This window comes from Hypomesus transpacificus, chromosome 11, assembly GCF_021917145.1.
Source record: "Hypomesus transpacificus isolate Combined female chromosome 11, fHypTra1, whole genome shotgun sequence".
Classification (NCBI taxonomy): Eukaryota; Metazoa; Chordata; class Actinopteri; order Osmeriformes; family Osmeridae; genus Hypomesus; species Hypomesus transpacificus.
The window spans coordinates 3,989,551-4,000,737 of NC_061070.1; the positions used below are offsets into that span (position 1 = coordinate 3,989,551).

General features: G+C 42.4%; 1 protein-coding gene across 1 annotated transcript; it reads right to left on the minus strand.

The window, feature by feature from the left end:
* Positions 1–3,986: 3,986 nt before the first annotated feature.
* Positions 3,987–5,816, minus strand: LOC124474013 (E3 SUMO-protein ligase ZBED1-like). The gene is made up of 2 exons (XM_047029842.1): positions 5,153–5,816; positions 3,987–4,960 (listed from the first exon to the last, which is right to left on the minus strand). Exons 1-2 carry the CDS (start codon positions 5,786–5,788, stop codon positions 4,547–4,549), a joined length of 1,050 nt encoding a protein of 349 aa, XP_046885798.1. The 5' UTR covers positions 5,789–5,816; the 3' UTR covers positions 3,987–4,546.
* Positions 5,817–11,187: the final 5,371 nt, after the last annotated feature.

Genomic DNA, 11,187 nt, shown 5'->3' on the forward strand with positions numbered 1-11,187 from the left:
GTAACTGTTTGTTAACCTTGTTTAGTTATGTTTCAACTTGAGAAGATACATTTATGTTGTACAACACCTTTATTGAATCTTCAATGATTTTATTGAGCCTAATTGCAATTGCATCTGAGATTCTGTACTAGAACACCTGTTTTGCAAATACAGGTCAGGTCTTTTTTTGAGAACGTGGAAAAAACTTGCTTCCAGCCTTGGTGTCCAACGAGGTTGATGCTGAGATGATCCATTAATGGCGAGCCTCCCAGTTGAATTCTGAGCTTTGACCACCCATTCAACGGATCCTGTGGTAGGATTGTGTCAGTCCCACTGACCGACACCAACAAGAGCCTACTGTGGATACATTCATTGACTTTTGACTATTTCCCCCGACTTACTGACTTGAACATTGATCGACGTCGCAAAGCAACACTTTCCATAAGGAAGAAAGGACAGTTTATTTTATTACTTATTTGGGCCCACAGGTTGTATTGTGCAGTATTGTAATATTGCTCAAACTAAAGTTTACATTCAATTACAATTGTCGGTGTCCATCTGGTTATTGCTATACTCTCAGCTCCTACGAACCTAGAGGTCCAGACGTGTACATACCTTGGAGTGGGTTACAATACAATAGCATGTTCCCATGACAACACAGAGGTCTATCCACATGAAAACACAGAAGCCTGTCTGCCCACACACACTTAGCCTGACTCTGCCGTCCTACGTACTTCCGCTCAATTTGGATTTTGCTTCTGTACTCGGTCTAGCCGTTCAGTTCGTAAGTCAGATTTTGCAGGTTAATTTTTAACCGGCCAATCAGCGATAAGAGGGAGTGGCAGAGAACGATGACGTTGATGTCGTGCGCTAGTTTGTGTTGTAGTTCCGTAATGGCGGCAGAGAAAGATGCGAGCGAAGCCATTCGGTCCGTTGTGGCAACGCTGCCGAATATCCAACGGCTAAAGCCGGAGCAAGAACAAGTTTTGCGGAGTTTTGTTGGTGGCCATGATGTTGTGGCCTTCCTTCCCACCGGGTTCGGGAACAGTTTGATTTTCCAGCTACGGCAACTTGCTCTGTTACAGTATTGGTGAAGGAATTGGCTAAAGCGAAAGGTAGCGATTGGTTATGCCAGATCAGAGTGGCTCTTGGCAGATCCAATAGTTTGAAACTTCAACACAGTACCCGCCTACAAGGAGGTCAACGTTTGTCAATGGAGCGAGGCCAGACTCTCTGTACAATTGAAATGTACGAGAGTCTGGTTAGGACCAGGCTAAAACACACTGGCCACTGCTGCAAATGTGTGTGTGTGTGTGTGTGCTGTAATAAGCACATACAGACCAGGGGTCTCATTTATAAAGCTTGCGTACGCACAAAACGGGACTGAAAATGTGTGTACGCCAATTTCCACGCAAAGGTTGTGATTTATAACAAACAAACTTGACGGGAGAACGTGTGGTCCTCCACGCAAACTCTGACCCTCCCGTAGGCCTATGCACATTTTCGAAACAGTTGGAATTGGCGACGCAGAATGACCGTACTGTAGTCAGACTGCAGAAATTGAATGTGGGAAGAACATTACTCGTAATATTTATATATTTGGTTTTCCTCGTATACGTTTTTTTTTATTCAATTTCATGATTATCATGAAGATTACATCCATCAGTGTTAATTGCGCTTGTACTGAGTGATAATTGTTCCATAAAAACCTTGTACAATCCAACTCAAATTTTAAATCAAAATTCAGCGCTTCCTTACCATCAGATTGTCCACTACGGGGGTGCAGGAGGGGGAGATTCCCCGACTGCATGGAATACAAGATAACATCACATATGCTACCTTTAGATAACTGCAGAACAGTGTATAACTAAATATATTTATTTAATACTGCAATTATCCAGTGTGATATCATGTGTCAAAAACTGGAAATACAATCGTTAAGCTCCCGTGAATCGCTACACTCTACGTCCTCGTTATCAGTCCAGACTTTAATCTACTGTTCATTACAAAGCGCTCTTGTTTTCAAATTGTATCTCGACTCACTGTATCACTGGCACAGTTGACGCCACTGCACAGTTGTTTTAAATTGGTGATCTACAGGCCACCACATTTTCGTAGTTTTTGGGCTCCACCAATAGGCTAACAGTGTTTGAGAAGTTGTCATGCGCCATGATTCCCCGTAAAGAAAAGGGTCATGATGAAATACTAGATTAGCATTCATGAGGTGCTTTGCATTGACTATTTATGGTTTAAAATGGGCGTGTTCAGGGCGGGGTACAATGCTGATTCACGTACGCACACTTGTGGGTAATCTGTGATTTATAAAGGGAACATTGCGTACAGGTGTGCGTACGCACAGTTTTATAAATCTGAATTTTTGTGTGCGTACGCCATTTTAGGCTTTTGGGCGTACTTACACTTTTAGTAAGAATCCTATGCACAGTTTTATAAATGAGACCCCAGATGACCATGCATTTTCCCTCCAGCTAAGGAGTCTTACCTCAAGTAGTGTTCCTCTCATTTACTCTGTCTCTCTGTTTCTGTTTATCGATCTGTGTCACCCCCTGTTTCCGCCTTTCTCTGTCTCTCTCTCTCTGTCTACTTCTTTCCTCCTTTCTGTGTGTGTGGGGGTTTAAGAAAGAACAATGGGGGGGGGGGAGAGAGAGAGTTTCTAAGCCCTACTGGGTTAAAAACTGTCTTGGCTTTCACTGCCCAACCATCCACTTTACACTGTACCAACACATTTTCCTCCCATTTTACATTCACTAAGCAGATGATTTTATCCAAAACCACATACAGTATAAAAAAACAGTGGAAAGGACAACACAGGATCAATGATAAGTGCACAGTTCTAACAGTATTTCAGAGGTCTGAGTCAAGAAAAGGTCTGTATTGACTAGGTACAGTGCAAAGTAAACACATCTTAGCTACCAAGCATGGTGAACAATAATATCTCTACCCCTCCTCTTTCGTTCCCTTCATCCTAACATCCCTCCACCTCCCCTCCCATCCTCATTCTCTCCTGACCTTGATTTGCTGTGGTGTTGGTACCTAATGTTAATCAGCTCATTATCACAGAACACACTAGTTGATTCATTAATATTAAGCTGCATGCCTCACAAACGACTGAGGTGTTTAATTGGGTGGTTAACTTCTAATTGATTGGTCTTTAAAAATGCTGGCTGATATAAACATGTCTGATTGCCTCCTCTCCTGTTTTATCCTCTTCTTTCCTTTTTGCCCATCTCCCTGCTTCTCCCTTTCCTCCCATTTCCTCTCTCCACCATCTTTCAATAATAATAATAATAAGACGTTATTTATATAGCACATTTCATACAAGAATTGCAGCTCGAGGTGCTTTACATAAAATTAATAATACAAGTAATAAAAGTTATGAAACCCTTCTGAACACAGGACGCAGTCTTTGCGGTAATCCAAAACACACAAGCCACAGTCTTTGTGGTTTCCCAATATAAATAAAATGTAACTCAACAAAACACAAGCCGCAGTCTTTGCGGGAATCCAAAAAATCAATAAAACAATAATAAAAGTGATAAAACCCTTCTGAGATCCAATTAGTAAAATGCTTTGGTAAAAAAAAGCTGAATGTCTAGCGTGTTTGCTTCCCCAATATTTATGGGTAATGTGTTCCATAGTTTTGGGACGTAGTTGACAAAAAACTGCATCACCGATCTTCTTATAACTGCTTCTGGTTACCTCTAATAGGCCTGCATCTCTATACATTACCCTCTCCTCTCTCCTCCCCTCTTCCCCATCCTATTCTCTCATGTCCTTTCTCCTCCCCTCTTCCCCCTCCTAGAAGAGATCCAATTAGTAAAATGCTTTGGTAAAAAAAAGCTGAATGTCTAGCGTGTTTGCTTCCCCAATATTTATGGGTAATGTGTTCCATAGTTTTGGGACGTAGTTGACAAAAAACTGCATCACCGATCTTCTTATAACTGCTTCTGGTTACCTCTAATAGGCCTGCATCTCTATACATTAGGGCTGCTCGATTATGGCAAAAATAATAACCACGATTATTTTGATTGATATTGTAATCACGGTTATTAAAGACGATTATTCATTGATTTGAGAACAAGCATTTATTGAACTTTTAACACTGGTATTTCTTTTAACACGATAAGTTTGAACTGAAAAACAAGAAAAATGCAAATAAATAAGAGAAATATATTAATAAAATGAATTAAATAATATGCAAAAATACAAAATAAACACTCTCCCAGACTTAACAGAACACTGAAACAGTATTACTTCTCTTTACCATAAAACAAACCCAACTCAAACTATGGTGTAATCACCTCCTTACCTAGTCCTGCAAAAAACACAGTTGTAATCATCAGTATATCAATGACATAACAGTTAACATGTTGAGGTAGAGGCACACCCTTTTGGGCAAAATTAGAATGAACAAGAATAAACTGACTGACACACTGACAAGAACAATCAGCTGCCAAGACTTCTTTTTAAATCTTAGAAAAAAAAAGTAGTTGCCACCCAGTCCCATACTCCCTCATCCAGGCTCCCTGCAATCTGCCACCTAACCCTCTTAAAGGTTTTTAGCCAAGAACACCAGTCTGTTCACTTGGTCTGGTTTCAGGGATGAGCGCAGGCAGGTGACAACATTACCGCCTGTACTGAAAACCCTCTCTGACGAGGAGCTTGTGGCCGGGATACAAAGATATCTCCTTGCCAGGTTTGAGAGCCGTGGGTAAAACTGCTGTGATACCTTCCACCACTCCAGTGGGTCCGCCTCAGTGTCCAGTGTCCCTGCCTGGAGGTAGGACTGTAGCTCCAAAGCTATGGCTTTGTCCTGGTCCGGTTGCAGAGCAGTGGATGTTGAAGCTGTGCCTTCAGTGACCGGCTTGAAGAAGCTGCCCAGGGCTTTCTTCTTCTTTGGTGCAGTAGCAGCAGCGGCATCAGTGTCATCAGCAGGCGTCACTGCTCTCTCAGAGGCCTTCTCCTGGGAATAGGAGAGGGAGAATATTGTGAAGAGAAATGATTGACTTGTTTAAGCTGACTAAATGGTTATTGGTATTCAACTAGAAATAATAAAATATAACTTATACAACTTTTGTTTACATTTAATTACAGTGTATTACTGTTATTATTAGTACAATAGTATTGTTATTAATATTATCATTATTATAATTACCATGACAGTCTTCATCTCAGATGAAAGTCTTTTTTCAATTGACCCGCGCATGTCTTCGCTCACATATGTAAGCTTGAACCTTGGGTCCAGGGCTGAGGCCATGTCCAGCAGCTCTTGTGTTGGTGCATCATTGTATTTCTCATTGAGATAGCCCACTATCTTCTGCTTGATGGACTTTGCAAGGTCTGTGTCGTCCTCCTGCACGGCCAATATGGATGTGTTGAACAGGTGGAGAGTTGGTTTGACAAAAGACACACTCACATATTGCTCCCCAGAAAGTGCATCGGTGAATTCAACGAGAGGGCTTAGTGATTTGTTGATGGCCTCAAGTACATCGATGTCCTGCCATGAGGGGGTGAGGTGTCTGTTTTTGGTATCATTGTAGAGGACATCTGCAATGGCCTTCTGCTGCTCTAGGACCCTGCTAATCATAGCCTGCCGAGACCCCCACCTGGTTGGACACTCTGTCTTAAGAGAATGCTCAGGCAGATTCATCCTCTTCTGAACATCTTTCAGCTCCCTCTTTTTTTTCCAACTGTAGGAGAAGGCACTGACCACTTTCTTGCAGACCCCCATCGCACGGCCAATCCTTTGGTCCTTCATTGCATTCTCTAAAATTACAATAAATATAAACATTTATCATAATTATAATCTTCATCAGTGTATTAATGGAAATAGGAATTATTATTATTAGGAATTAAATACATTGCTCACATGATATATTCTACATTATTTGTTATTAATAAATTGCATTACACAATCAGGAGAAGGAAACCTACTACTCACCTATGGCCAAGTGGAGTCTGTGCCCAAAGCACTGCAGCCTCATCCAGCCATTGAGTTCAGCTGCCAGCTTCATGTTTGATGCATTGTCTGTGGTGATACAGACGAGGTTCTCTTCTTTTAAGTCCCAAGCAGCCATCGCTTGCCTAAGGCCCTCGGCTATATTGAGCCCCGTGTGGTCTTCGGGGAAAAAAGCCGTTTGGAGACAATTCGTCTTTATGGAGAAATCTGCGTCGATGTAATGAAGCGTGAGGCTTATATACGGCTCCATGGTGCGGCTTGACCATAGGTCCGTTGTGGTGGCAAAATATAATGCTGTTGACACTTCTCTTGCAACTTTTCCGCGACATTCTTCATACAGGGCAGGCAGTGCAATCCTGCTAAAATGGTGACGTGATGGTAACACATACCGCTTGTCCAATGTGTGTATTAGTTTATTGAACCCCGGGGCGCTAACGGTGTTTATAGGGCACATGTCTTTCCCAATCATGAATGTGACGGCATCCGTTATTTCTTTATGCCTGCGGGAGCTGGTTGGATATGCGGTGGCATTGTGAAGTGTGTCCTTAATTGAGGACTGTGTGGCGGTGGCAGGAGTCGAGGAGCTTTTCATTTTCGAGTCTTTTTGTTCCTTTAATGCTTGGTCATGTATTACTCTGTGTTTAGATTTTAAATGATTAAATAAATTGGTCGTGTTTCCATACGATGCAGACACGGTCGCGTGACATATCTTGCACAATACTTTTGTTTGTTCCGAGTCAGACTCCTCGAAACCGAAGTGTTTCCACACCACAGAATTAGTTTTACCTTTCCTCCCGACCAAAGGCTGCCTTTCTGCCATCTTCACTCTCCTTCTTCTACACGTTTTTTTTCCAAACACACACAGGCAATACGCACCGGCGTGCCTGAAAGCGAAAGTTTTCAGGCGGGGGCGGGGCGGGGTGGAGAGGAGAGGAGCGGAGTGCACAGGTGGAGATGGAAGGGCTCGCTGCATTTACAACATAAAACACGGCGTGTGGCAGAATAATCGTTTTATTACGGTTATTTTGTTTTTATGACCGTTGGAAGCCAAAATTGTAACCGAAATTGAAATTCAATTAATCGCCCAGCCCTACTATACATTACCCTCTCCTCTCTCCTCCCCTCTTCCCCATCCTATTCTCTCATGTCCCCTGCTCTCTCTCTCCACACTCACAGTCAACAGACGGAGTTAGATATTGTCTGATAAGTCTGTCCTGTAAACGACTCAATGCTGAACCAGGCCAATTAAACAGTGGGCTTACCAGTGCTCCCTGTGCTGGCCCTCTGTCGCTGTCAGCTGCCTGCTCAATATTACATACTCCCAGCCAGGAAAGTCCACACACTCATTCATATACAGATAGATCAATGTAGACCCATTAATCACACTGATTAGTTATGAATGTGTCTGTGTGTGTGTGTATGTAGGTGTGCGTAGGTGTTTTTACAAGCCTGATAACAAAGCAATTGAATGGCTGTGCTTCTGTGGGGGGTTTAATTTTGGGCCAAACAACCAAAACTGTTCCCTAGGTTTAAAGGAAGAGGGGAAACTGAACAATGTATTAACATTATCCAAATAATGCCAATACCAATGGAATTACAGTTATTTGAGTCTATGGGTTAAATCAGAGCAAAAGGGTCATAGGAAGGCTAAGTGAAATACATATATAATAACATTGCAAATGAATGAAATCAATAAGGCAAACATGATACCAAACAAAGGTTTTACCTACTCTACCATGATTATTGTAAATCAGTGAGAGAAAGCAAGAGGTGAGGATGGAGAATGAGTAGGAGAGCTTAGGAGACGCCCTCAGGAGATGAAGAATCCACAGAACAATGTTTCACAATTCCCTTTATACCCAACTATTATCTGTAGAACCAATTACACGACATCTTGACCTTTACTTATCAACATATGACTAGCAATGCTACAGTAAGTTACACAATGAGGCGTGACACCCATCAAGTAGAGACTCTGTCCAGCAACTCCAGATTTTTGCATTTGAGTGGTATAATATGATGTGTTTGTATGTGTGTGTGTTTGTTTGTGTGCATGTGATTGGCTGTGTGTGTGTGTTCATGCGTGTGCATGTGTTTATGTGTGTAGGTAGGTGAGGGAAAGAGAGAAAAAGTATGTGTTTGTGCGTGTGAGTGTGTGCGTGTATTTGTGTGGGTGGATGTGGGAAAGCAATAAAGCACATGTGTGTGTTAGCATGTGCGTGTGTGTATTGTGATCGATAACTAGCACAACTGCATGTAGAAGATCTACCTGATCAATAAACACCCAACTGAGGAGGAAGAGGACGAAGATACAGTCAATTCTAGGAATGTCATTATTGCAAACTCGTCCAGAGTTATCGTAAATGTGTAAGTACTGTTTGCATGTATGTAATGACTGTGTGTGTGACGTGTTTTTGCACTGTGACATACTGTATAATGTGTGTGACGTGTGTTTGTGGAGACATGGTTTGTAACCTCATGTATGTTCCCCCTCTTCTGTGATATGTAGTCCATAGCCCCCATAGTGTCAAACCAACTCCTCCTTCTCCCCTCATTGAAGAAGCAACATTGTGTGTATTTGGTACTTCCATTCCAAAATCCCGAAAACGATTATTGATATTTTCACTAGATCCTATCCGATCTCAAAGGATTTCGGCAAAGTATCCCACCACTGGTATAAGTACACATCTTTTGGGTAGTTTTCAAGTTAGACTTCCCTTAAAATCACACACTGAATCAGCCAATCACTGACTGTGTTTCAGCATCAAGGATTGAATATCTGTGTAACATTGTCACACACTGAAGCAGCCAATCACTGACTGTGTAATTATGACACACACTAAAGTAGCCAATCACTGCTTGTGTAACACCGTCACACACTTAAGCAGCCAATGAACCAGGGTGTACTTGTTCTGTCACAGCTGAGTGGTGCGGAATTGCTCCTGCAAATGTTAAAGAGATCAAATGTGCACAACCGATGAAGCATACTCTTCACCACTGTGTTTGTGTGTGCAAGGGAGAAAGGAAGAGAGAGAGCTTTCGTTTGTTTGTTTTGTGACTGACTCTCCAACCTCACATCTCCTCTCTTTTCCTCACATATACTCTCCTCGCTTCTCTTTTCATCTCCCCTCCTCGTCCTGATCTTCCCAACAGTCAAGAAGCAGACAGATGCTGCTACAATATTGAACACACACACACACACATCAGTAGCTGCACTCACACACGCTCCTTCTTCCGAGATCGTGTGAGATGAACCAAAAAATGGCGAGGCTAGTTCTACCCCATAGCCTTGGGTTTGGCTGGCGTACAAGTGTCAGAATATTAAAGAGACATCAACTTTGAACTAAAAGTATCTTAGAGGACAAAACCTCCCTAGAAAACTAAGCCAACATCCAGTAACCCCCCTTCCCCCCCCACACACACACACACTCCACCACCACACACACAAATACACACTTACTCTCCATCCAAGCAATGCTCACATTGATTTGCACATCATTTTCCAGTAATTGATTTTGATGACTCCATTTGGAGTGTTGTGCAGTGTTTGTCATGCTGTCTACTGTGACTCCGAGGCCATGCCTTACTAGGGAGCCCATAAACAATACCAGGGCTCTCAAGTTTTGAAGACAGGCAAGAGTGACACTCACCCCCCCCCCCCCCGTCAGGCGGTCAAAATTAATTAATTAACTGCTTTTTACCTGACATCTTTGAAAGGCAGCAATGATTAATGCATCCATGGCCAGGATATAATAATAAAATATGACATTATTATTTTAAAAGTCTAAGGAATTGGGCCTGTTTACATCCCGCACTGGATTCGATCCTGCCACCTATGTCATCCCAAGCGGCGCCACTACCAACTTCGCCAATGAAAATCTAGATAACCTTTGATGCGGGTGGCCTTCTAGATAACCTTTGATGCGGGTGGCCTTTTACTCACCTGACGAGATAGTTTCACCGTTTCTCACCGGCTACATCTATGAACTATTGTGAATTTGTTGTAACATTAAAACAGGAGATCATGACTGTGCTCAAAGTGATGCTCGAGCTCCAGCGGTTTGCTTTGTAGGTGAACAAAACTTTCGGAAGACGTAGCAGAATCCCAAAATGAGTGACACTTGAGAGCCCTGCAATACATCAGGCCTGCATCCTGCCTGAGAACACAGCAGCACCCACCACGACAGGTTACATCACACACGCTCATCGCAACCCTTTACAATATGTATGTTCACCCCTCGCGTGTTTGTATTTAGGTGTGTATGAAGAGGGTTGATTTGCATGTGTGTGTGTGTGGGAGAAAACGGTGTGTATGTGTGTGTTCATGTGTGCCCATGTACGTGTGTGAGCGCTTACTTCTAAAGTCAGGTAGCTCAAATCAAGTATTATGATTGGTTCATAGCCGTGGTACATATCCCATGTACCATGGATATCTTTGATTTGAATGAAGTTAGCTATCTGACAAAATTGAAAGATTTAAGGTTCACTTTGACTTACTGTACATTGGCCAGCTAACAAAATCCCAAATCAACACAAAGCTAGTCTGTTAGGAAATATACTGACTGCTAGTGCATACATTGCATAGCAATTAACTTTAACTATGTACAGGCAGCCAAGAGGGCGTATTTTATGATAAACATAATAATTTATAGATAACAAAGATTTTGGAATGTCTCTATTACTTTCATATTGCCATACTAGTGGCTTCCGCTTAGCGTAGAACAATGCCTTTTAGCTGTGCAATAATAACCATACACAACAGCCTTTTGTGAGATATTGCCTAAATATACAGTAGGTGTGAGGGTGTGTGTGTGTGTCCCATTTGCGGATTCTTCTTCGTTCTAAACCAGTGTGTAATGATAGGGTGATAGGCCCAGGCTGGACCTAAGGTGGACCCTAAGGGTGTAATCTGGAGGTTGTGTGTTGTTAATTCCAACCATTATCACCTAGAGCGTTCCCATCCCAGCCCTGATGCAGAGAGGCAGGAGTCCAGACGAACAGAGCTGATCCCACCAGATATGAGAGAGGAGACACACAGACACACACCAGCACAAATACAGTCTGACATAATTACACACACACACATATACAGCATGTATATTGCGCATGCAAACACACAGACACACATATACACACACACAGGGGCACACCTTGTTCAGTTTCCTTCAACTTCTGACGGCGGAAAACAGCACTTTTTCAGCCCTTAGTCATCTGAAGAGTTATACTCTGTT

Coding starts and splice junctions, on each gene's coding strand:
- LOC124474013 (XM_047029842.1), bottom strand. CDS start 5,788: ATGTTTATATTTATTGTAATTTTAGAGAATGCAATGAAGGACCAAAGG. Junction 4,961..5,152: donor CTGAGATGAAGACTGTCATG/GTAATTATAATA, acceptor TCCTATTCCCAG/GAGAAGGCCTCTGAGAGAGC.